At 38.1% G+C, this 27,831-nt stretch overlaps 1 protein-coding gene across 1 annotated transcript; it reads right to left on the bottom strand.

Moving 5' to 3' along the window:
* Positions 1-4,393: 4,393 nt before the first annotated feature.
* On the bottom strand, positions 4,394-25,535 carry LOC103716584 (E3 ubiquitin protein ligase DRIP2-like). Its single transcript, XM_039129575.1, has 7 exons — positions 25,391-25,535; positions 24,131-24,230; positions 21,935-22,133; positions 21,559-21,797; positions 21,421-21,471; positions 18,521-18,593; positions 4,394-5,197 (listed from the first exon to the last, which is right to left on the bottom strand). Exons 1-7 carry the CDS (start codon positions 25,533-25,535, stop codon positions 5,027-5,029), a joined length of 978 nt encoding a protein of 325 aa, XP_038985503.1. The 3' UTR covers positions 4,394-5,026.
* Positions 25,536-27,831: the final 2,296 nt, after the last annotated feature.

The following is a 27,831-nucleotide window of genomic DNA, read 5'->3' as shown; positions in this document are numbered from 1 at the left end:
AATTTTTTTGTTTCTTTTCACAAGCACTCTAGGATTTTTTTCATTTGCTTTTCGTTTCCCCCTTTCCCCCTTTCCAATCCATTGGTATCCCTTATTTTGGTGGCCATGTTATCTTGATTCTCTCCTTTAACAAGATTCTCCATATAAATGTTTAATTATTCATTTCAGAGTAAGAACCTATCTGATAGGTTATCATATGATGTTTAAGTATTGACGGGATAAACATAATCAACAAACCTAGCTAATTTATTTAAAACAAGGTAAAGAATCTTATGCCATATTGATGGAATAAGAATCGTTGTTTACTACAGTTCCTGAAGTAGCTATGTCAAAGAAGATGGGCTTTGAAACAAGGTATGCAATCTCGGTACCGGGTATCATATCGGTACCTTATCAACTCCGTACGATACAGTACAGTATATCTCTATGCTGACATAGCTGTCTAACAGTTTTTTAATTTTCATTTCAGTACGCCTTATACGTACCTTGATACGGACCGGTATACGCCTCACTATGCCTTGGTATAGGACGGTACGCTTCAGTACGGATAGTACGAGGTTTGTACCAACTTGAATGCGTGTTTCGTACTAGTTTTCTTCTGGTACGGTATAGTACACCCGTACGGGGCAGTACGGGCGGTACGACAGACCTTGCTTTGAAACGTATCATCTATCTCTAGGTTTATATTTCAGATTGTGAAGAGGTTGCCCGTGAATTTCTTTTCTATTACTAATGAATATTGAGTCTACTTTCGTTCCATGAATATCAAATTTGTCTTCAATATTACGTTCAATTAGGTTTCATAAATTATGAGTTGGTAGCCTTGATGTTTTGAGGAACTCAATCAATGCATTGGTCTGAACTTTGTAATGTTCTAATGAAACCATTCAGTGGAAGCACCTATTTTGAATTCATTTGTTTATAATGCTAAAAGCTTCCAATCTCATGAAACTTTGATGACTCTCACCTTTTTTCTTTTTTCATATTGCATTTTAATTATAGTTATGGTTCTTGAGCATCTTATTTTTGGCTCTTTGGCTGACAAACATAGTTGGCTCCTTTCTCCTGCTTTGGACCAAATTGAGCAATACTAATTTTGAACTTCTGAAATGTCATAGTCTTGTATGCTGTACCTATATTCTTCATTGAATGGACATGGTCTAGTTTTTCTCTCCATTCAATAATTATCTTTTGTATCTAGTGTTCTTTCTCCTCCTTGTGACTTTGTGAGGCTTTGGCTGTCATGTCATTTTTCTTCTAGGTAACTGAATATTATGCTTTGATTTTTCAAATTGTTTGTTCTCGATCAGGTTATATCATATTCTTTACAAGTTTCTTCATAAATTTTTGTTTCTACGAAGATGCTACCTTGAATTCTGACATGATTGGCTCCTCTCTCAAGTATTTGGATGTGTATAGATGCTGCATGGTCTTTTTTACCCCAGTGACATTGAAGATTCTTTCTTGAGTACTGAAAGCTAAATTCTGATTTAACTTAAGCATTAGCTAACATATAAGCATAAGACAAAATGACAAGCCTTACCACTTGATGTACGTAGTCTGCTTTATGAATTGTGCATGTTCATCCCATGGGTTCTTGCATTCTTCTTAACAACTTTCATTATGGTTCTACTCAAGGTCGGAGGAATTGGTATCGGACCCATACCGACACAGCGAAATAGACAGGAGAGAGGGAGAATGAGAGAGGAAAAGAGAGAGAGAGAGAGCGGGGGAGGGAGGGAGGGACGCCGGCGGAGCCTGGCAGAGGCCGTGAGGGGGCCAACGCCAGGGAAGAAGGCTCGCTTAAGCGGCCGACCCCTGTTTGGAACGAAACAAGGGTCGTTTTGCTTAAGCCGCCCTTCTTCCCTGGTGCCGGCCCCCTCGCGGGCTTCGCTGGGCTCCGCCAGCCCCCTGGCGGGCTCCTCTGGGCTCCGCCGGCCCCCTCGTGGGCTCTATAAGGCTCCACCGGGTTCCCCCTCCTTCCCTCCCCCGCTTGCTCTCTCCTTCCTTCTTCTTTTCCGGTTTCGGAAATGCGTCCCATTTTTGGAGCCGGAACCGTACCGGTGAGCCATCGGTACAGTTCGAAATTGGCGGAACTGTCCGGTTCGGGTCGGTTCCGCCGACGTTGCTTCCACTATTTGTCATGTCAAAATCTTTATTTGTGAACCCATGAAGAGACAGAGATCGCCTGAGTGCCCTATATGAGATGGAAGACAAACCTTCTTTGCAACCTTTGTAGCGTGAGTGGAGAATATTGTTTTGGTGGGAGAGATCTTTGGCATATCTTCAATGAGGCATGTAATGTCCTTATTTTCTGATGAAATAAGGCCCTTTTCTAATTTCCTGCCTTTCTATTACATGGGCAAACTTTGGGGCAAAAATTAATCGGTTATTGAAATGGATAATAACTGACCAGATTTTATTGAACTTCACCAAATAGATAGTAGTTCTGTGGAATCAAGTTTTTCATTTATTGCATGATTCCTTTACAATTCAATGTATATAATTTTTGGATTTATTTTCTTTAAATAGTTAACTTTATATGCATTTTCTGTGAATGAGCACTTTGCTTTATTGGGCCTTCTTATGATATCCTGATATACAGCTTTTGTCACTCTTTTTGATTGTATCCAATTAAAGATGTGTTACTTGTACTCCTTAACATCTCAGCAGATTATTGCACTGTTATCTTTATAAATTTTCTCTATAAGGTTTTAGTGTTTATCTTCTATTATTGTCTCACTATTATTGTCTCAACCACTGAATTCCCTGCTTTCACCAGATCTCACACAACACCTGTAGCTGGTTAAGGATAGATGTCTCAACATTATCAGGTTGACAAGCCAATAACGCTGGCCAGTTTATTTCAGTTGCTATATTTGTGGTTCCTTGGCAAACTTGAAGCGTTATAGCTTTTAATTTTGCTTTTCTTTTTCTGATTTTTTTCCATATTTTTCGTTGGCGTCTTTGATTATGAAAGCGACAAAGTATGTTTGCATAAATTTTCTTATGTTACTGAATAGTTCGGACAAGACTTTGTGACTTTGGAAATGATATGTTTTCTTATGCATTTCATCATAATAATGAAAATGTACATTCAAATTCACATGGAGAAGGGGAAATATTAGCATAAGTTATAATTGATCGTAAGTTATAATGAAAACTTATGAAAATTCAACATATTTACTTGAGGCATTTGTGTTAGAATTGTAGTTTTGAAAAGAAAAATGTTTAAAACTTATCACATAGCATAAGGTTGGGCTCCTCCTTTCAGGTGTTTCATCAATATCCAGTGCTCAAATAGTTAGTTTAAAAAATAACATGTAAGCTTGAAAAGATTGTTATGCAAACATCTACATTACTTCTTTTAATTTCAGAAAGCATCTAATTTGTTGCTTATATGATTTAGGTTTGCAAGATAGACTCAACCATGCATGCTCTGAGTCCATTTTGTGTGTGTATGGTATGTATATGTAGATGTATATGCATAATGTTTATGCATGTATATGCACTGAAAAGCATGGAAAATATGATAGTGACATACTTACTGCTAAGCTTCATGTGTGTATGACATAAAGTTGAACTTTGACTTTCCTCTTATGATGTGTTGCTGCTGCTTAACTACTCTTTTGGTAACTACATGATATCATTCCTTTTGCTACATGCCTATTGTTAGTGAAGCTGGTGGCATCAAGTTCCATCGCTCGCTGCTGAAAGCTTAATTTTTGTGTCTGATAATCTATCATTTCTTCACATACGAGTAGTAGGCAAAGTTGGATATCCCATGCTCCTGCTATAATGTGTCTGCTTTCCGTTTCTCTGTATTTATTTTTTCATTCTTTGTTGAGCATTTATTTGTTCCTATTTTGCCTGAAGCAGTCAAGGGTCCGTTGGTTTTCTACGTAAGCATTCAGGTTCAACAACCGTAAGGCGGATCTGTTGCCTGGACAAACTTTCTCAAACTGCCAACAGAGTAGCCACTTGGAGCACATTAGCACTGCATGCTTCAACATGTGAAGAGACACTACATTCAAGTCTTGAAGTGTTCACTGCATGTTGACAAAGGTTATGAATAGCACAGGTCGTCGCATGATTCAGATTATCCAGGGGAATGGGGAACTATCTAGCACATTTTGGTCCAAGCAGACAGTTTAATGCATTTTTTGCATGGTTTAATGTGGTTTTGGCATCCGTGACGCACACACAGTTTAACTCTTGTCAGATGCTCTCTTGTGACTTGATCCAACCTAGTGATGTAATGCATAACTGGCCTGATATCTCTTGGAACGGATAAGCAGATTTATCACAGCTGAAGTATTAAACAAGGAAAAAATGTTCGCATCGAATATTTCTTGTTGGTCTCTTGTTCACTGGAAGCAATAAGCCCTGCCAATGGGGCTGGTGGTGGCAATTGTCGTAAATCTGGTGTTGCATGGAATCCCATGGTTCACCAAGAATTTTGATAGTGATGAAGTGCTGATAAACAAAGGCAGTTCTACTCAGATGCAGGTTAGCGTTGTGGTTTAGTTCAGGCAGGCATAATTCAGAATACTGGGGCAATTCAACTGTAGAATGTTCCATATGAATTAATGCAGTAAAGCCCACAAGCTCTTGTAATGCATTCCTCTTGCACTCATACCTATGTCCACAACCACGGCCACGATCCGTAATAATAATGGATGAAGTGAAAGGGATGGAAATATTCAACATGTAGCCCTACTATATATTCTTGAAGAGTGCTGAAAAAGATGATGCTTTAATTGCTATCATTGAAAAAACCATAAATTCCCTGCCACAATAGCTCATATTGGTGAGGATATAGAATGACAAACGAATATATGGTCTAATGACTGAACATGATAACTTGTAAACATATATTAACAGTTACAAAAGGGCAGAAATACGGACTGTAATTAACCAAGGTTTGCCCATACAGCAGCTCAGAAATGGCATAGGCTGACAACTACGAAGCTCAAGGGGCACTTAAAGACACTGAAGTTCTTGGAGATTTGAAAGAATGAGACAGTCAAGAGGCTGGAACCTTGTGGCGATAAACTAACACAATGACAAGGTCCTTGCCTGAAGATCCAACCGGTGCCTGGATTATATCTGATGATAGAGTTTGGAACCACAGATCAGCTACATTTTGCAGGGTCATCACTGAGCTCACTGTTTGACCTTGGCACATGATCTCCACCTGTTACAGGAGAGTTCAGTCAATCAGACAGGAACATTTACACACTGAGCATGACTGGATTATAGATTAGTCAAAATTACATATACGTATGCACTAAATTGGGCATCTATAGCAGATCAAATCTAATGCTTGATAAGCAGAATGTACTAGTCTACTTTGTTCGCAAAAGCTAGGAGCATGGAACTTAAAACTGCTATCTTTTCCCAAACGTTCCACTATTTCACATGAAATAATGCAAGGTTTGTGCATTCAAGTTCATGAATGGTTTTTTGCATGTCATCTTCAATTTTCTAATAAAGAAAGTAAAGATACAAAGTAAACATATCATAATGATGAGAATATAAGGCTACATTTTAGAGTATATAAGTTTCGTTGTGTAGTTTCGACAACTTTAGATTGAAGTTAGTATCGCATGTAAGTGAAATTCAAGTATTCTAATACCTTGCATATTGAACATAGATATATATTATTTGCTTCTTGAAAACCATTTGTTCAAAACTTCATTATATGCAGCCATTTTTAAGCTTTTCAGGAGTGAGCTCATTTAAATCCTTTCTTCAATTTTTGATATGACACAGAAATATATTTAATTTAAGCAATTTTTCCTCATATATCGAGGTCAAGAGGCTATCTGATCACATGCAGCTATGGAATGTTACATTTATTTTTTCTAAAATATGTATTTCTTGTGAAACGTATTGATTTTAATCGTGTTTCAATAATCTTTTGAAGTACCATAAGAAGGGCTATTTACAGGCCCTAGGCAATCAAGGCTTATGTTGATGATGTATCCCCTCTTTTGACTAAAGAAAAAGAAAGGAAAAACATTAATTGGTAATATATAACCTATGTGCTTAGATAAATAAATAAATCTCTATAATATGATAGCAAGCAACAAAACAAATGTTGAAGTAACTCAAGCAAGTATATATGGTTAGGTTTGTTCAGTTTTGGCAGAAATAATGCAAAACTACCGGTCCTTGATAAAAATTCAAAACTAAGGATAGGTTTCAGTTTGTTCTTGGTCAATGTACATTGGTTCTATCGAAACTTTAATTCATGCAACAGAGTATCTAACCATGATGTACCTTTCATTTGCTTATTCATTGCAAAAGTGTATACAGATAAGGTATAGAAGTCATTGAGGTCCACTCCTTAGATTGACTGCCATTTTATGTTTACTTCCTGGGGATTGAAAATTCTATATGTGGATTAATTTGATGGCCATTTTATGTTTAGTCCCTAGCGTATTCATGTATATAAAGAACATAGTTTGTTGTGTACAGAATGATGCCTGACTATGTGTTCAGGGGATAAATGTAAATGCTATGTATGAAGTATGCACTAAACATAAAATAGCATTTATAGTGAACATTATTGTTAAACTCAAAATGATGCATCGTTCGAACTGTGTATGATGTTGGTTGCATATTGACTAAAAATTATTTTCTTTAGTTTTATAGGAGCTTTGTTGAAGACTTTAAAGACCTACAGTGGTAGATTGGTGTCACCTGTCAACTTTTCAATCACTGGATTGGATCCCAACACCATGACAATCATTGTTCTTACTACTAGTTGGGATGGAATCTCACTAAAACCCCACTTAAGCCCTTGAAGGGGTTACCTTCATAGGCCTTCATTTGTTGGTAAATTGACAATTTTATAAGGATTTGAAGCTCTCCTAGAAAAAAAATGATGTGAAGTCCTCTAGAAATGCTGGTTTATATTGCCTACAAGCAATCTTTGTAGTTCATCCTTTTCTTTCCAGCCATTGTTCTGCCTCAACCACTTATGCAAGGGTCTACTGGACCTTCTAAATCTTCTCTTGATTGTATTTTGGAATTTTTTGGTCCCCTTACAGGATTTGGTGATTAGCAGCATGATAGTAAGCCCAAATTACCCTGACTTAACTCGATCTTTGTTAAAACCTTCTCTTTGGCATTTGAATCCTCCAATATGCTATCTTTAGCCTTACAAGCCATTTTTGCCAACATTTCCACTGCCAACTGTTGGTTTTGTTTGCCCTTTTCAGTTCCATCTCTTTGCCTCTTTAGAGTATGGCAAATGAACAACATGATAGGTATTTGCTTCAATTTTCTCTAAATCCAATGGGAACAATTTAAGCCCAAAATTTTGTCCATATATCTTTTTCTTGCTATTTTTGCATTATTTTCTTCTAGCAACTTGTAACCTTGTTTATAGTGTCCGTGATGTATGCGAATTTGCTCGCACACTATTGCATCAACTTTTTTCTATTCTCCAACCAATAACATAAAATGTTACAACGTTTTCTTCTGTGCCTTTCCTGCCAATTTTATGAAAATTTTTATCTTGGTTTGTGTCAAAACCCAAGTAGGGATCACTTTGCCCATAATTCCGAGGTAGACTGTCTTCCCATCGTTAACTCATAATGTTCCTTGGCACCTTGCAAGTGATAGGTCTTTTTTTGAATCATGATGCATGACTCCTTTTTCCATTAATTTTGTTGGTTCTTGCGAATCCCCTTACTAGTTAGATCTTTTGTTCACTGACATTTTTGGATCCAAGACTTAGATATGGACCCAAGGCATTACGAGTTTTAGGGATTTGATTATGTTTTCTCTAGGCTAGATCTAGGCTAAGTGCCTTTTGTAAGCATCTCCATTTGCCTTCAAATATCACCACATTTAATGTCCTTCATGTATTGCTCCAATGTTGCCTTTTTTTAAATTTTTTTCTTTAAGTGTGCAAGATCTTGACATGTGAAATGCATGTATATGGTTTTGATTGAGAGAGAGAGAGAGGAGAGAGGTGATCGAAAGGTTTGCCATTCCAATGCGTACGGCCCCGTACTAGGTGTAACATATTGTACCGGACTGAACTATGTACCAGGTGTTGGTATACTAAACCAAAATCTGTACCGAGCATTCGAATATTGTACCACCACGGTATTGGTACAGAATCTGGTACCAAGAAGGCGAACCTTGGGTGATTGAGATTTGAGTACTTTCTAGCTTTATAATGATTTAAAATATTTATGCAGCATTTGCTTCTAAAAATTTAGGCTTCACACTATCCAGTTCGAATCCTTTTTCTTTCATTTTTTTTTTATTTTTGGATTTTGATTTGAAGTTGGCATTTCCTTTGCTGACCTCAGATCAAAATTAGAAAATAAAAAAAGGCTGAAACACCCTCAATATGGTACGGTACGGATCCATACCATACCATGTTGGTCGCTAATCTCCATAGATCCCAATACTAGTGCTGAGAACCTTATTTGCAAGTACACTTCCACACAATATAGAGCGCCACTTCTTTGATAAATAACTTAGGAAGCTATCTTTAGTTGTATTTTGAGTTGATTGATTCTCCATTCCATAAAAGTAGTCAAGGAGAGGCAATTAGTAGAAACTATATTTTTAAGATGCTTTACAAAGTTATGTGCATGTTATAGTGTCACACCTCTCACCATTTTCTTATGGAATACAAGGACTTTTTTGGATTTCAATGTTGCATGCCAAGTTGGTTCGAACATTTGAGTTTGCAAGAAGCCATCATTTCAAGTCCCACACATCTTTGTGTTTTGATCTACTTTTGTTGCTTTCAAATGTTTGACTTTGATGCATAAAAATCCTTTTCTTTATTATACCCTTGTTTTAAATATCAATTTGTATTTCCTTTGTAAGTGCACCAAAATCTCCATTGCAGGTTCAACATTTTCATCTATTTCTGGCAAGAGATAACATCATCAACCATCTTCTTCATCTATTGACAACTGGATATGAATTGACTTCCTGATTTAGTTTGTAATTGATAGAAGAATCTATGCCACACGCCTATTTTTTCTTGATTCTCTTTAATTTCTTTTTTTTATTTTTATGGTAAGACTTGGCATAATGGTAAGGTTGCTCCAATATGACCTAGGTGTAATACGGAAACACCCTCTTCACACATGGAGATAAAGCTATTTGACACTTTGTAGACCTTGTAGTGGCGGGAGCCTCATGCATTGGGATCCCTTTTTTGCTGTTACCTCTAGTCAGGGCCACATGATAAGGCATGTGTGATCTAGCAAGGAAAACAACAACCAATCATCTCCTAGAACATGATTTCTCAAATATGCAGAAATTGCGACCGCCCTTCCATCGCTAGGTCAATGGAGAAGATGGACAAATGGCAACAACCATCAAGCATGGGAGTACCACTGACTTTATCAGGTTTGTCAGCCTATATCCACCTGTCCAACTTCCAAGATTTATCATTGGCATCAAAATTGCACTCAAATTCTTTTGTCAAACAACTTTTGTAGTTTGAGAATTCATGCGTCAATTAGATCCTACCATCAGCTGCTCTTTTTTTCCCGCGTAAAATGTCATTTTGCCTTCTTCTAGTAGTATCTTAGCTCACTTTAGACTTAGTTGTCACAACATCATGTTGTCATTGTTTTGATTGATCAGTTATGTTGGTGCATTGTTTTTATGATCTTTTCCTTGATGGTAGTGTATCATTAGGGTCATCAAGAGCTCATTTATTGAACTCTACATTGAGCGCTAAGTCACCTTTCACTATTCATACATGCTATTATATCATCTCATGTTGGTCCGCTACAATTTCTTAGACTGCCAGTCTCCCAACAAACTCGTATGATGACCCATTATGAGTTTGAGGGATAGGAACGGCGAGGGAGGTTATAGATTGTAGATTATAAAACATGCATAATTGCTTCTTCCTCGAGACCCCAAAAAATGGGGGATTTATCAACAAAATTATCTTCGCTAGTTTGCATAATTCTAAATACCTCAAGTTTTATAAGATTAGAGAAAGGACTAGAAGGAAAGGAGAAACTTCTTTAGAACATGGAGATGGGAAGAAAGAACTACAGAAAAACATGAAATGCATCAAATTCACAAACCAGTCATGGCCATAAACCTAATTAAGTTTGATGCAACCAACATTATTGGCAAAATTAACAACATGGTTAGGGTGTTGGTATCAGAAAAGGAGAATTTCAAGAGAGGAGAGGGCATTGGCTTTCCATGTTGGGGCATTCCTGAAACATTTGAATACAAACTCGAAGCTACTAGAGACTTTGCGAATAGATATATAGGAGAAAAAGCCAAAAAGTTGAATGTACAAATTTGTCAAACACATAAAATTACAATCAAGGTTCACCGTCCCAGTACCGGACTTTGTACCGGTGCCACACTAGCACTGTGTCGGTATGGTATGGCATGGAGTCTTTTTGGTATACCGAGTGTCGATACGTCTTTCTTACTATGTACCAGGTATCAGGACCAAATCGTTCAACCTGCCTGGGTCTCTAAAAATTGGTATGAGACCATACATATTCAACATGCTTGATGCCTTCATTTTTTCTGCATGTATGCGGACAATGTCCTTTTATTTCTCTATTGGCGCATGTGAAAACACAGGGTATGATAAGTCATACCATGCTAAGCATAATTTGGTAGAAACAAGATAAACAATATGCGAGACATTGTGAATATTAAGAATGCAAAAATCCACATAGGATAAAATTTAAAATTCACTTGAAGCTCTTATAAAACCTTAAAAACCATTAAGATTCACATAGTAGCTTGTGAGGTGGTTGTATGTTATACCATGTTAGAAGGAAAGGATTTTAACAAAAAAAAAAAAAGGATATCAGCAGCAAACGACACAACATAGCATGCAATGTACGTGTCATGCCAATGTCTTAACAACACAACACTCGCATGACATTGGCTGCTTGTCAGAGTTTGGAATTCAACCATCCCATTGCATCGTATCATCCTGATGCACCCTAGCTAGCATGGCTCGTTATGGCAGCTACATATCATGGCAACTCCAAGCTAGCAAACCCTTAGCACCTTGTACATACACAAGTAACTGTCAAGAATGCTTGTAAATCATATGGTGCAAAAACCTGTTGATTTATCCTTCGTTTTTATTTCATGACATTTGTTGCCTTTTTTTTTTTTCTATTGAACTCACTATCATTTTCATTCCTCCTAGACTCCTAGTGACATGTTCACCCTGCCTATGAATATCCTAAGAAATACTTCACTGTATTATGCCTTCTATCTTTAAGTATTTGAAACAAAACATTGACATCCATGACATGATTAAAAGTCAAGTCCTTACAAAAATATTATTTATCATAATGTAAATTAAGGCTGAAAATGGATAGGATATATATCAAATATCAATGTATCCATATCCATTTCTGTTTTTATTTGATAGATATGGATAGGAACACAAATATGAAGGGATGCTAAAATTCATATCCATGCTTGTTTTAAATGGATAGGATATAAATTGGATGTTGAAAATACAGATATAAATGGAGATAACTAAACATTATGAGCCACCAAATCAAATTTATTACAGTTTGGAAGATAAAAAAACATGTTCATATTGTAGCTTATATCTCTTTAAAGTTTATGAGCTATATAAGACTAAATAGGATTGCAAACAGAATCTGCTATTGAAATTTCAATCAGAGAGTTATGTATCCATATCTATATCTGCTTTTTCTTGATAGAAATGAATATATATGTGGATATTAGTTGGATGCTAAAACTTGTATCCATATCTAGATAAATTAGGATATGGAAACAAATCAAAATGATTATATACAATCCGCTTGCATTGCTAACCTCAATGGTACACTTATCAATCAACAAATCAAAGAAAAGGATGAAATAAATAAACAAATTTGAATGAGGATGGCTGAACTTAACATGAAGGTGTTAATAATGTTAAAAGACATGGCATTATATAAAATAATTGATACAGAAGTAGTTCAGGTGAACCCATCACCTATATTTAGGCTATAACCTTATTGTGATGAGGAAAAAGGTTAGTCTCTTTACATCAAGTTAAATGGAAAACAACTTCGGAAAAGCAATAGAATAACATACTATGACAAAATGAAAGTGATGTAGGAGCAATTGGGACAGCCTTTTTATGGGTCAAGGTAAGTTGTGCTGGTACTGAGATCCGTATCGGTTACCTGCCGGTATCGAGACTCATAACGGTTACCCAATGGTACGATATGGTATGGTACCATGCTATTCCATTTTGGGTCCATATAGACATAGCGAGAGCCAGCGAAGAAGGGGGACAGGGAGAAGGAAAGAGAGAAAAAGAGAGAGAGAGGGAGGCAGAGGAAGGACGGAAGAGAGAGAGAGAGGGAGAGGGAGGTGGGGAGAGACAGGCCAGGAGAAGGGGAGAGTGGGGGCTTTCGAGTCCCCTCTCCTCCTGCAGCACAAGAACAAGGACGTAGTCCTTGTTTCGAAATGAAATAGGGGCTCTTCTCCTATTTTTATTGAATTTTTTAAGTGAAATCAGCACTCCCTCCCTATCTCTCTCTCTCCCTCTCTCGGCCTCTCTCCCTCTCCCCTTTTCCCTCCCTTTTTCTCCCTCCCTCCCTCTTTTTTTCCCTTTTCCTCACTCCTCCCTCTCCTCTGTTTTGCTGGATTTCTCGAATCGAGGGGTGAAACGTGCTGGTCCCCTCTCGATACGGCTTGGTATACCTCAAACCAAGTGGTTCGGGGAGGTACAACATTCCATGGTGTGCATGAATTTAAAAGATTAGACTAGGATAAAATCTAATAGAATTTCCATGAAAAGTTAGGATAGTAGGAACAAGATACTAAAGGATCTCAAGATTAACAAAGGAGTCCATAGTCAACATGTTGTTGATATTTAACAAGTAGTAGAAGCATACATAATGGCCTTTTTGGGTGCCTCGGTAAGCTACTTGCCCAATATGCCATATTTGGTGCAAGCTAGCAAGACGTTGGGTGAAGAGATAATGTTGGAGAGGGGTCTTTTTTTTTTTTCCAAATACAAGAACTTTGTTTTGGGTTTTAAGCAGTTATAATAATCACCTCTAAAATCAAATTGGTTCTCCTAAAGAAAAGAAGAATTAATTCCCAGCATAAACTCTCCTTTAGTGGTTCCGATTTCATTCACAAACTACATAGTTTTTTAACTACATCTCTTAGTGGAAGTGTCGTTGGAAGATCTTATTGAATTGATAAGATCTTTGCCATCCTAATGAACCCTAAGAAAACTTTTGTCTATTTGAATAGAATATCAACCAATTTATGAAACATGAATTGTTAATAGATGCCTTGGGAACATTACTTGAAGTCATCGCCCTTGCTAAGTGGTGATGATGCATAATATTTCCATTAATAATTTAACTACAATTCAAATATGCTATTTTAGTTATCAATTAACCTTTTCAGATTTGATTTCTAAACTATCCTAAAAAATCACTCCAATCAATTCATGTATTGTACTCATTCCCTTTCTTGCACTCATTCCTTCTCTTTGTCACCATGAGTGGTTGAAATTTTGAGTATTGCTCCAAGAATCCTTTTTCATGTACACCAAAAGTTCTACCATGTTGCATGAGGAGATTGGTGTATATTCTACAAATTAGCAGAATACACAGGGGTAGTCAGATGTGGAGTTGCCAAGCCACTATAAGTGGCCCCAAGGAATTTTCTGTGTGCACATAATGGGCACCCCATAGCATTTTACTAAAATTTATTTATTTATTTATTTTTTGCTAAGATGGTTGGATCATACTTGACGAGTACAGATACACCCAATAAAATAAAAAAATAAAATACCTCGGAGTGCCAGGGGCAACTCCTTATCTCCAGCCCATAGGGTACTACCGGAGTGACTGGCTACATAACTAGCCACCCAGTTCGCAGCCCTATTAGCTTGACAGAAAACATGCTTGGCCTAGAATGCCTCTCCATCCCTCATCATTGCCCAGTATCTCGGAGCAAAGGGCGGACACAAACATTACCCCTTGGCCCCCTGGATCCAACTAATGATCGTGGCTGAGTCCTCCTCCAGGATAATGGAACTGGCCCGTAAAACATACCGAGCATGACGAAGGCCCGCCCAAGCGGCCTTCAACTCCGCACCCGAAATCGAAATGTCGAAGAGCTGACTACCCCTTGCAGCCACGACCCTCGCAGACGGTTTCCGAATAACAAAATGTGCCCCGCCCCGCGTACCTCCGTCCAAGATGGACCCATCGAAGTTGACCTTGAGAAATTTGGAGGTGGAGGCTTTCAGGTGAAAAACACCATACGGAATGCTACTGAAGCAAAATGGAAACTCCAGATGTTCTGAGCTATCAAGGTCCCTTCGACGGATAAGATGTGACTGAGCTCCGCCGCCTGCACACGGGCGCTCTCCACCACAAGTCTTGGGGACATACTACGTTCGCCAAAGGTACGAGCGTTCCTAGCCAGCCAAATCTGGTAGGACGTGCAAATCGCTCGGGTTGCCTCCTGGCGAAGCAGTGGGGACTCCGAGCATCGGCATATAGCCTATAAAAACTGGTTCCTCTAGCTCCAAACCTCCTGCAGGATCCCTGCCAGTCGCCAAGTCGCCCTAACCCATGTGCACTGAAACAAGGCATGATCCACCATCTTGTTCACACCATAATCCCCACATACAGGGAGAATCCTCAGTCGTCGTCTGCTAAGAACTGCTCTTGTCGGAAGACAGTCTCAGATCACCTTCCAAAGAAATAGGGCTACCCTTGGATGGAGTCCCAAGTGCCAGATCCAGGTGCAGTCAGGCCCCGGCTCATACTGCCGTCGGAGAATGCAAGAGAGATCGCCTACCCTGACGCTAGTCCTGGTAGAGGTGCTCCAAACTTGCACGTCAGGACCTGCACACCCAGGTAGCGGGAGGGATCGGACTCTTTTCGCCAGATGCCCTTCGAAAAGCTGAACCAACTTAGTCTCGTCCCATGCAGCCCCCCAGAGACAAGGAAGTCACAGACCCACAGACCCTTCGCAACCTCGACACTGACCATAGTCGGCCAATGCCACAAGGGGAGGGCATCTACCCACGAGTCTCCAGCCACATCAATACTGCGTACATCACCTATCAGCCATCTAGCGTGCACCAAAGTAGTAGGCAAGTACTTCGCAATCTCTCGCCATAGAAAGATAATTCTCCACCCTCGTGCTCGTGCCTTAGGGCCCAGCCGCCCATAGCGGGCTGCCATGGTCCAGCTCCAGATTCCTTGTGGCTCCAAAAAGAACCGGATTGCATGCCGGGCAATGAGCACCTTCCACCTCTCCAGGAGAGACAGAACCCCGAGGCCACCCTCATGGACTGGAAGGCAGATGCTCTTCCATGCCACTAAGTGCACCCTTCGATCACCTCCATACGAGCCCCATAAGAAGCTCCGAAGTAGCCGTCCAATCTTTAGTAGCACTGTCCTTGGCACCACCATATTTGCCATAAGATAGATGAGCATAGATCCAAGTACAGATCTGATCAGCGTCAATCTACCCATTATAGATAGAGACGCTGCCTGCCATTCCTCCAGCCTACTCTGAACCCGTTGTACCAGCTCGGTGCACTCAGATATCCGCACTCTCCCACCTGTGATCGGTACGCTAGGTAGCTCTAGGTCCCGTCCTGCTCTGACATTTCCAGAATTCATCAGATCCCCTGTCGAACCCCTGGCATCGTGCTAAGGTTGAAGGAGATGGTTGACTTTTGGGCATTCACTCTCTGCCCCGAGCAATAGTCGTCCAACACCCTCCTGAGGGCCCGTGCATCCTCTACTTGCACCCTCGTCAAGAGGAGACAGTCATCGGTGAAGAGTAAGTGAGATATCGGTTGGGCCCCTAGAGCTGGGACGTAAGCCTCCAGCTCTCCGGCGGCACATGCAGCCCGTGGTGCCCGAGACAAGACATCAGAGCAAATGATAAACAAGTATGGGTATAAAGGACATCCCTGCCGAAGCCCGAAACACACCCCAGCACCCAATCAATCCAAATCTCGTGGAAGCCAAGACTCTCCAAGGCTCGCCTAAGAAAGCTCTACCGAATTCTATCATAAGCTCGTTCCATGTCTAGTTTGACAACCAACAGGTTTCGCCGTATCGGGGTCCGCTGAAGATCCCACATCATCTCTTGAGCCAACATGATATTATCGAAGATGCTCCTACCTCTCATTAAAGCTCCTTGCTCCTGATAGATAATTTCGGAAAGCAAGGGCTTCATCCACTCCACTAGTATTCTAGCCACCACTTTATATAAGGCGGTGCACAAGCTGATAGGCTTAAAGTGGCTCGGTTCTGCCGCGTCCTGACGCTTCGGTATCAGCATGATGAATTTGGCCTTCCATTCATCAGGCATTCCTGCCCGACTGAAGAAACACAGAACTGCTTCAACCACAACCGTCCGGACAATGCACCAGTATTTTCAAAAAAAGAAGGGTAGGAACCCATCTGGACCAGGAGCCTTAACCCTATCCTCTCGTAGGGCCCAGACCGCCTCCGCACCTCCACCACCGGTAGAACCAATAACGCATTCTTTGTAGTTCCAATACCCATGTTGGCCCTTGGGAGTAGGTCGACCTCGTCACCCTCACTATCCTCTAACCATCTACAGCGGAAGAAATCAAGCAAGACCTGTCTAATCGCCAGGTCCTCCTCCACCTGCTGACCCGTCCCATCTCGCAGGGATCGGATCATATTCCTCTGTTTTCTAATAACCGTGGTCCGATGGAAGAAACTAGTGTTCCGATCACCCTCCCTGACCCATTGGATTTTGGACTTCTGTCTCCAGAATATCTCATGTTGTCGCAAGATCGAGTGATGAGTCACAGGAAGCTCCCAAAGGCATACCATGTTGGCCTCCGAGAGTGCACCCTTAGGATCTTCTTTTCTTTGAAGGTTAGCTATCGCGACCTCCACTCCCTCCAGCTTCTTAAAAATATCGCCTACAACCTCACGGTTCTAGCGGTGCAGCCATCTCTTGGTCAGCTTTAATTTTCGAGAAACACTCTGTATGGCATCGCCACGCACCGGCAAGCTCCAAGCTTCTCGGACAATGTCCCAGGACTGAGGGTAAGATAACCTAACCTTCTCAAAGCAGAAGGGGCAATGGTGACTAGAGTCGGATGCCGTTGAGATCAGTAGTGGACAATGATCCGAGGCAATTCGAGATAAATAGCTGACTCGACAGGAAGGGAACCGGATAATCCAATTAGTGGACGCCATGGCCCTGTCAAGCCTCTTCCAAACCTTGGCTCTACTGGACTGGTTGCTACATCAGGTAAACCGCGGTCCGGAGAAGCCCAGGTCCACTAGGCCGTTTCGCGATAGGAAGTCTCGAAACTCCCTCTTATCTACTATAACGGTAAAAGCCCTTCCACCTCTCTTCTCACTAGCGTCCTGGATACAATTGAAATCTCCCACCACCGCTAACGGAAACCCCTAGGCAACTAAATGGGTGATTTCGTCCCACAGGACTCTCCTAGTCCTATGGTCAGTACTCGCATACACGCCGCTTAAAACCCATGGTGCTGTATTAGGTTTTGAGATGACCATAATAACCTGTTGGGAGCAGTTGTGGAAAATGTCTACTGACGCCACACCCTGCTTCCACATAGCCAAAATACCGCCGGACAACCCTTGGGATTCTACTACATAGATCTTCCAGTCTGCCGCTAGATGCCGCTATACTCGGTGAAGCCCACTGTCGGACATATGTTTTTCATAGAAGAAGTAGATCTCTGGTTCGTGGTTCTGCACCAACCTCCTGAAAGACGACATGAAGGGCGGCTTTGCCGCTCCTCTGTAATTCCATGCTAGAATCTTAATGGAGAAAAAACTGAGAGGTCGGCCACAAGCACGTCCACTTCCTGGCCCTCAGGGTCCATCTCCACCTCGGGATAGATGCCACCCTGCTGAACATCATCAACACTAGCTTTGGAGACAACCCGCATAACAACCGCCTAACCCGTTGCAGATATAAAGTTGTTAAATTAGGAGATTTAATTGTGGATAATTTATATTAGGAGATACAGATTGTTTATAGAAAACTGGTTTGTTCTCTAATTAAATTTTTGATGCATCATTTTAGATAGTTAGGGCATTCTTCTTAATAAATGCTCCTGAGGTATTTACTAACAGTAAGTCAGGAACGTTATAAAATTAGGTGAAATAAAATAAAGTCAATGAGTAAATGACAATTGATATACGTGGATGATGCTTTCAGTAAAACTTACAATTTTTTCTCCGACAATATAGATAAAACTAAACTAGCTGATATGCTACCTGAAATAGCATTTCATGAACATATTCATCCAGTATTCTCACTTCTATATTTAGTAGAGAATTCTTATGTACTTTTGTTTGTTAATGGAAGCAAAACGACCCAAAATTCAAAAATCCAATGATCATTTTAGGACAAAATTTGTAACCACTATCTATAATGTAAGTACCTAAAATTAGAATAAGCATGATGTATTGCTTTAAGAAGAAAATTGAAAACTCACCTCAGATTCATTTGCAATATCAAGTTTCCTCGCCAGATACTTTTGGATACAAGAAACAGGTAGATTGCCATCTCTGCAATAGAAAAAAGATAAGGGATGAGTTGTGTTACAAATCATTGACATGTCTTCATGACTGCACTAAATTAGTATGTACTAGGTATCTTAGGTTAAAATATGATTTAAGAAATCAAACATGACAGCTAGAAAATAATAAAAAAATAATTTAAGAAATAAATAAACAATATCATTGCTTACGAACAGACAAATGTATTATCTAGAACATCATATAGTAGTCTCCATGGCTGCAGTATCTTGGTTCCATGAATATACTTTTGGAGGCAATTGACCTGTTCATGCATGGCGCAATTCCTATAAGAAGTTGTGAAAGATGGGTTTTAGGGGCGCATATGGCAGATTTTGATGGTCACAGAAATTTTTGTGACCTCCAAAATGAGTAGTTTGAAGTGGAAATGCCTGATGCTAGAGCATTATGGGACAGCAGAAAATATCCTGATAAAGTTTAAGTATTGGGATGTTTCAATAATGTCATTTTTTGTCAATAAATATAGGTTTCGGAAAACCCAAAATATGAAAAGTTTGTTAGGGAGATGTAATCTTCATCAAGATTCAGGAACTTCTTTTTCTTGTTTTTTAGATTCATAGATTACAGGCATACCAAATGACATTGATGTCTATATATGTGGAAATATATGGAAGGAAATGTAGGTAGTTGGATTTGAATCAAGAATTGGCATCTTTTCATTTACTTTTTCATCCTATCCTTCTTAGAGGGTGTGTTACAGGTGGTGGTTGGGCTTCCTTTCTCTCTCTCCTTTAGTTGATTCCCTATGGAGGTCATTGTTCCAACAACACTGTAGGTGTCAGAAAACAACATAAATTTTAGCCTAAACGAATAAAAGGAGAGGCCAAAAAATAATTGGATATCTTTTTGCCTCATTTTGATGTGTCACAGATCAAAGTAAAATCATTTGTTCTGCAAACACGTTGTTTGTGATGTGTTTCAAGTAAAACCATTTGAATTTGATCTTACTTTATGGTTATGCTTAGTCAACATAATTCATAATTAATGCTTGTGGATACAAAGTACTATAAGTTATGCAACGAGCTATGTATGAATCTTAACAAGAAGCTTATGAAAAATATTGGGACCAATTTGTCCCAAATTTTTAATTTTGAGGATAGCTTATGAAAAATATTGGCTCCAATTTGTCCCAAATCATTTAATTTTGAGGATGCCTTTGAAGTTCGACACTACTTTATTTCCATTCATAATAAGATTTTCTAATTCTTTATTAACTACTGTCTTTATAGAATTATCCAGCCAGCCCAAATAATTCAAAATAAACAAATTGCTGATACATTTAAATCTGCACTTTTATATAGTCACGAGGATATGAAATCAGCTAATGGAGACCACCTTTAGTGGTTTATATAATTTATTGCCGATATTTACCTCGAGGCTGAGACATTTTAAATAAGGCTTTTAGATATTGATGAGAATATAAAAGCTGCTTACCGAGACCAACCTTTAGCCTCTAATTTAGATTATTAATAGTCAATGGTTAGGTTAAGGCTCGATCATGAATGATACTTAAGATTCTTTTGGTGATGGTTGATGAGTCTTAGGTGCCAGAGAACATTAAATGGGTACCATCAAAGTTCTACAAATTAATATTATGGAAAGAAGCCAAATAATAATAAACAATCTTGAGATTTTTTAATTTGCTGCTTAAGCATCTCATTAGAATTTATTCATTTCATAGCAGCAATGTAAAATGGTGTGATAATTTATATGATAGATCGGGTTCAAAATAAGGTGACATGAAATTTATAAACAGGGTAAAATGTGGTACTTTATGCTAAATTGCAGGATCCAGGTAACTCAACCTGTAATACAGTTTTCGTGAAAATAGGAAGTAAAATGATAATCCGGTCAAGAGGATGACAAGAAGCTCAAAAAGGGCAATCAAAAGGAGAACTTTAGTGTAGGTGTATTTAGTGTGTGGTAAGGAAGGAATGTCATAAATGCCTACATGATATCTTAATCATTATTCCAGCATTAGGAAACAATATTGCTAGGAGGAAAATTTTGAAATTCCAAAGGTGGAGAATTTTCCAACAGTTTTGAAACAACTCAAATAATTCAAAAAATGAAAAGAACTTAAAAAAAAAGTTTTCAAAACAATCATGGAAAAGGCTAAAACAAGCACGGAAACAAATGGCAGCAACAAAAATAGTATGTAAATTTATTTGTAAACCATAATTGCTTCTTGCACGAGTACTGAATAGTTCATGAATTAAATTTGTGATTCATTGAACTATGCATAATTAATTTGTTAATGCCATAATAATTCAAAGAATCATTAAGCCAAGGAAAGAATGAAGAAAAGAATTTTTAGAACTGAACTTTGTTACTATGCATTATGGAGCTGTTTAACACAAAAGAGTAAAGAGAGAGTTAACCATTGGCAATGTTTTAGGCACATTAATGTCAGATATAGTAGGCCTAAGGGACGAGGATTCTTGAATACGGGTCGAGAGGTTAAAAAAAGGGTGGGATGGAAGATCACTTGAATGGCTGTAACAAAAAGAGATTTACATAGATCCTCATGTTTAGGAGTCTGGCATCAGGTAGACAGATCTCAAAGTACTTATCCAGAAGGTATAATTAGGTTCATTAATTACATTATATGCTATAACTAAACATGCCATTGCACAGTACATAAACAAGCCAATAGGAAATTATCAACAAAGGTTAGGCAAAAGATAAGTATTTAAATATCAAAAGAAAAAAATGATCAGTAAAAATAACAGTCAAGGATGCAAAAGGGACATTGGAAACATATGCTCGACTCTGTAATGGGAGAAAGTGTACTCACGTAAGCCTCAAGTATCTTGCAGGTGACTGGTTCAGCGAGGAGCATCCTTCCCTAAAACCATTTTGAACAGATCAGAAAGATGATAGAGACTAAAACATGATCATAAGCATGGTTTATAGCAAAGTAACAGTATCTCACAGGTCAGCTGCAGCAACTAAAGAAAACCAATACTGGTTTAGCTGTTCTAGAGCTGAGGTTCCCGGCTCCCTTCTTCTTTGGCTAGCTCCTTCTAACCTTCGAGCTCTGGCCACCGCCGAAGAAATGGGGACTTCAGCGTCAGGACCACTGACCTGATCTGCTTCAACAACAGGAGTCCTTTGCTCAGGCCTGTCCGGATATGATTCTTCATTCTCTTTGTCTTCAGCATCACAATTATTCTGTATCGAAACAGAGTCACTCTTCAGAATCAATGCAAAGAGCCAAATAGGTGGTAGTAATCAAAACCAGGGCAAAGGAGTGTCTAAAGATTTCGAAATTACTTATTACAACGAACTCGTGATTTTATATCCTTTACCTGCCTCCTAGTTTGAGTTGTCTTTCTTCGAGTCGCAAATGAATTTGAGCTTTCAGATTGGAATTCACCTTGGCTTGCGAGTCGAGGAGTTTCTGCTACCAAGAGTGCAACAGAAGGGACTTCAAGAGTCCCAGCATCTTCCTTTTCCTTTTTAGATGGAAATATTTTTTCCCTTATGTCCTTTATATTGTGATCAGGCCTGCATATGATCAACTAGTAAATGAGCTTAAAGTTACATATCAGCACAAATTTATAAATGAAGTTCAACAAATTGCACCACATAGCAGTGAAGGACGAAATAGCATCATAAAAAAATTTGGATACATAGCCTAGAGTTGCTTGAATATGTTACCAATATCCACAAGGTTTTAGTACATTCCCACATTTCCCAGATAATAATAAACAAGATATCCCTTCATGTAAAACGAATATACTAATAGGATGATCAGATGACTTTACTGTTTATCAATGCAATTGACAAGCTGAAAAAGGATAATTGCCAATATTTTGGACATAAAAGGTAAAGCAGAGAAAGGTTCATTAAAAAGCAACAATGTTATTTACATAGGACAAATTGTGCAGAACTTAAATAAGCAAGTTTTAGGTCTGGAAAACAAGCACGACACTTAATCAGTACAGCTAAACTGGAGTCCATAAATGCCAGATCCAGAGTTTTTTGACGGCATAATAGTATTATATTTTTCATTGCAATATTTGTCTTTGCTATTGTCTCAAAAAATTATTGCCTATCACAAGTTTGATCCTTGTTGATATCATATTTGCCTACAGCTACAATAACATATTTATGATGTTGCCATGATTGAAACATAGAGAGCAAGGTAAATTCTAACAACTCTTGCAACGTCCATTAGGAATCACATAGCAACAAGGGACCATGGCGGCCCTGTATTTTTGGAGTTCTTTACAATCTCTTATGATCAATACAAGTGGACCTCTTAACTTTCGGCCCCTTCATCATCTAAATCCTTTTTCCAAATGTTTATTTAATGGCCAAGATGATCTGCTCAGAACAAATATGTCGTTTTGTTGTTTGTCATTATCAAATATGCTATTATGCTATGTTCCATTGATGGTCTCTTGTTTTTTGTGCTATTGTCTGGCAACATCTATCTGAATATTAAGGAATTTCTGGTTCAACTTTGATCATAGTATTAGAAATAATATGCTGAAATAGAAATTGCTTTGGTTTCGATTAATGTTTTGATCTGCTAGGAAATAGGCAAAGCTCTTGTAGTTAACCATATTAAAGAATAAACAATAGAATGAGCATTAAAATCTGATAATCTAAGCATACAAATTTTGTAGTAACTTATGATATCATGAATCTAAGGACTTTCATTCTTGCAGCACTCTAGTCTGTATTGGAGATTATTTGATGGAGAAGAAAAGCAGGTGATCATTATTAGTTGCAGTTCTAACACTATAACAGAATTTTCTACTTAGGTTAATACACCTGCTTCAGGATTTTCCTGCAATCTCGAACCCGCACTGCTTCCTAAGAGCTTCCATACTTTACTTGTTTTGGCAACTAAGTTCTATTATTCTCCTTTCCAGGCATTCTACTTCTTGTTTGGAAATCAAATATTTTCATGGTACTAGATTCCATTTCCTATATTCAGAGTGCAAAGGGGCTGAGCGAGCTATCAGGCTGCTCAGTCTCAGCTCAGTATATACTAGGGTTTCTTAAGCTCAGTTTGAGCTCGAGCCAAGCATAAGTTGTTCAAGCTCAGTTCATATATGCTATGAGATGAACTTTCTGTACTTTTGCAAGCAGTTTTTGTTGAGGTAAGCAAGCCAACACTCAAAATTGTTTGAGCTTGCACCTTTTCTAACTGAGCTAAGCCTAGGGAAGAGGATCTTGCGCTGCCTCATTCTCAGAAGTTAAGAAAGTATGCAAAACACTCATTAGAGCTTCGGCAGTAATATTACAGGAGAGGTTTAATCTCGAAAGCTTACATTGCGAAGCTCATATAATCAGATCATCAAATTAACTAGAGCCTAATGGGAAGTAATTAGATTAACTTTATTTTGCAGAACGACCATGACATCAATAGTTCATTGCTTAATGCAAAAGAAGAAAGCCAAAATAACAAAAGGATGTCACTGCACCAATTAACATTACAAGGATGACATAAATTGCAAGTACACCAACATGCCAATAGATAAAAGGTTTACCTGAGCTTTTCGAATGGATTGCAACCAAGATCAATATTACATATAGGGCAACAAGCTACCTCCCCTTCTGTAAGCCTCTCAAATATACACTTTCTGCAAACTGCTTGAAGGACAGAAATAAGAGGAATCATTTACATACATGCATACATGCATATATACATACGTTTGTAAGGAAAATTTTTCTGTTAATGTGTAATAGAAATTTCTTGAAGGATGGCACAAGTTTATATTAAAAACAAAACAGAGAGAGATAAAGAGAGATTGATTATAATATTTGTCAATTTATATCTTGAATGAACAAAGGAAAACCAGAATAACAAAGCCAAATGTAATATTTGGTCTAATGTTCTATGTAAGAACTTCTTGAAATGGAACAAAGATACATGAATTGGCAATGCTAACCAAACTCAACAAGAAGATAAAACTGAAGTTTAAGTACTGATATTAATTGGCATTTGATTTGATTTAAACTAAATTTGAAGCGAAAAAAATAGAACACTGTGACAAAATGCATAGAAAGACCCTCTTAGTAAACAACAAATAATTCAAGGTCTACAGATGTTCCAAAATCACTTAGAAGAACACCAAGTATTGAATCTTTACTAAAATTCATCAATGATGACACCACTTACAGAGGCTGGTTATAGAATGAAATCATCAAATAAAAAAAAAACCCACTGATCTATTATTTGGGATGGAAAATGGCTGCAAGTTTAAGATAATCAGATCTATATTTGTTATGGAGAAAAGAAAGCTAGTCAAATGACTTCCGGCAGTCAGTGTTATGTCGAGAAAAAAACTTGTCTGAGATAATGTGTTTTAAAAACTGTCAACCAACACATGAATAAAACTTCTTTTTTTCATTTCGAACCAAAAGCTCATGATAAATCTCAAAGCATAAATGCGGCAACTTGATAGATCAAATACAATATAACTGAAGAACAGAGACAAAAAAATCAATGCATATGATCCTGTAAGCTTATGCAGAAGTGTTATGGAACAATATATCATAAAAAAAGCTTTTTCTATCCAAATTTAGACGAGAAAATAGAGCCTTGAATCGCACAAAACTAAAGAAGAATTAAGAAAACAGTAGAATCCACCGATAGGAGAGAGATGAGATCAACGAACCAAAAGCATCAGCAATCCGATATTCCAAAATCCAAAAAAATACCGATCAATAGGAGAGAAAAGAAAACAGATCCAAAAAATGAGACGGCTTTTGATTAGAGAAGCTTGGGAGAGAGGTGGGAGACTCACAAATATGGAGACATTCAGAGATAGCGGTGGCGTCCGTGACAAGCTTGTGGCAGATTTGGCACATCATGCAAGCCTCCAAAAGGTCCCGCCTGATCTTGAGAACTCCCATCGAAGAAGATCCCGTCTCAGGAGCAACGCTCGCCATCTTTTGCGTATGTTGGACGATTGTCTCTCTTTGACTCGCCGGAGGATGCGGTCTGGGGGCGTCAAGAGGCGCACGTTAATCGTGGGGCACCGAAGAGGGGGAGAGTGTGAGCGGGCAGAAGGAGAGGAGGAAAGGTGGGATTCCTTATAGTGGGTAGCAGGCGTAGAACGTCGAGAAAAGCAGCCGAGGAGGGGAAGGAAGGGGTTTTGGGTGGGATTGGGAGTGCGAATTGGTCTTGGGGAGTGGAGGAGGAGGGGGGGGGGGGGAGTGTGTGGTTTTTTTTCTTGTTTCTTTTTGGAGTTATTGCGACAAAATAAAATGATGTGGCATCAAGGTGGGTTGAAATGCCCTCGGAGGACAGCAAGTGGACTGGCGGTTATTGACGGCTGAGATCTTGACAACTTGGTTTGAATCCGACCCAGCTTGTAATAGATCCTCTAACCTGTTTAATTTTTTAGGGATGGTCTAATCCAGAGATTATTATTGTATGGGTAGGCTGTTTTAGGGAGGTTTTGGACTGTTTGTGCTGCAACTTATCTCAAAATTTATTTTGCCATAAAATTAATTAAAATATATTAACAATTAAATGTTTTTGTAACTTGTGTTTTAAAAGAAGTTATGCTCTAGACGTCCAAACTCCAAAAACAATCTCCTTAATTGTGCATGTTTATTTGTTATTTAAAATATTATATATATGTGTTAGGATACAAATTAAGAAATCTATTTGTCATTTTAGAAGTATAAAATATTACACTAGGATAATTTTGTTGAAGGATGTTTATGCAAAACAAAAGGTAATAAATAGCATTCCAAAACATTCTAAAGAAGATTAATTAAATTTAGTATGGGAAACTTCACGATATTCAAAGGATATCTTTTCTAGTCAACCAAATGATAAATATTATAACGTGCTGCTGTAAAATTTTTTTATAATACTATTACTACCTTAATTGTCTATAATTGTTGCTTACATATTTAAGAAAATTCTCGCTCAAAAAGAGAAAGGTATGAGCTTAGGCGAAAAAAGGAAAGATAATATTCAGAAATAATAACTTTGAGTTCAGAAGGAGATAAGTATATATTAAATTTTTGTTGTTGTTTTTGCGTATAACATTGCAGATTTACTAAACCATAAATGCTAGCTAAAGCAACCAAATCCACATTTAGAAAAAAATAAATGGATCCTATGTAAGAAAATGACAAATAATCTTCAGAGTACCAGAAGAGATATGCATATATTTACTTTTTATTACTGTCGTCACATATAATATTAGAAACTGCTAAACCACAAACAACGGCCAAACCAATCAAATTATCACACAGTAATAAAAAAAGAAAGGAGTCTATGTATGAAAAGGAAAGACAATCTCTAGAACAGTATCTTTCAATGCAAAAAAGATAAGCATATATTAAATTTTTACTATTATAATTGCATGTAGTACTGGGATTGCTAAACTATAAACAACAGCTAAGCCCACAAATTCTCACTTAAAAAAAAAGAAAGAAATCTTGGTGAGAAAAGGAAAGATAATCTCCAAAATACCATATTTGAGTTCAAAAGGAGATAAGTATATATTAATGTTTTACTGTCATTGCATGTAATACTGTGGACTGCTAAATCATAAACAGCGGCTAAATCTGCCAAATTCTCATTTGAGAAAAAGGAAAGGAAACTTGGTAATAAAAGAAAAGGTAATCAACTTTGAGTTAAAAAAAGGGAAGCATATATTAACATTTCATTATTGTCCTTACATAGAATACTAAGGACTGCAAAACCAAAACAACAACTAAACCAACCAAACTCTCATTTATTTTTTTTTAAAGAAGAAGAAAGGAGCCTAGCTAAGAGAAGGAATGATAATCTCTAGAATAATATCTTTCAATTCAGAAGGATATCAACATATATATATCAGCATATATTAACTTCTATTATTGTCATTGCATGTAATATTGAGGACTACTAAACCATAAACATTAGTAACACCCACCAATTCTCACTTCAAAGAAAAAGAACCTAGGAAAGGGAAAGAAACAAAATCTCTAGAATAGTAACTTCCAATTCAAAAAAAAAGAAGAAGAGTTTATTTCAATTTTTTTATTTTTGTCGTTGCATATAATAATAAAAATTGCAAAACTACAAACAACTGCTAACCAATCAGATTCTCAAAGGAAAAAGGAAAGGAGAACTGGTGAGAAAAAGGAAAGATGCCTCTAGAATAGTAATTTTGAGTTTAAAAGAAGATAAGCACATATTAACTTTCTGTTGTTGTCATTGCAATCAATACTAAAGACTACA

Source organism: Phoenix dactylifera, chromosome 8 (genome assembly GCF_009389715.1).
Source record: "Phoenix dactylifera cultivar Barhee BC4 chromosome 8, palm_55x_up_171113_PBpolish2nd_filt_p, whole genome shotgun sequence".
Lineage (NCBI taxonomy): Eukaryota > Viridiplantae > Streptophyta > Magnoliopsida > Arecales > Arecaceae > Phoenix > Phoenix dactylifera.
This window is presented reverse-complemented; position numbering and strand designations above follow the sequence as displayed.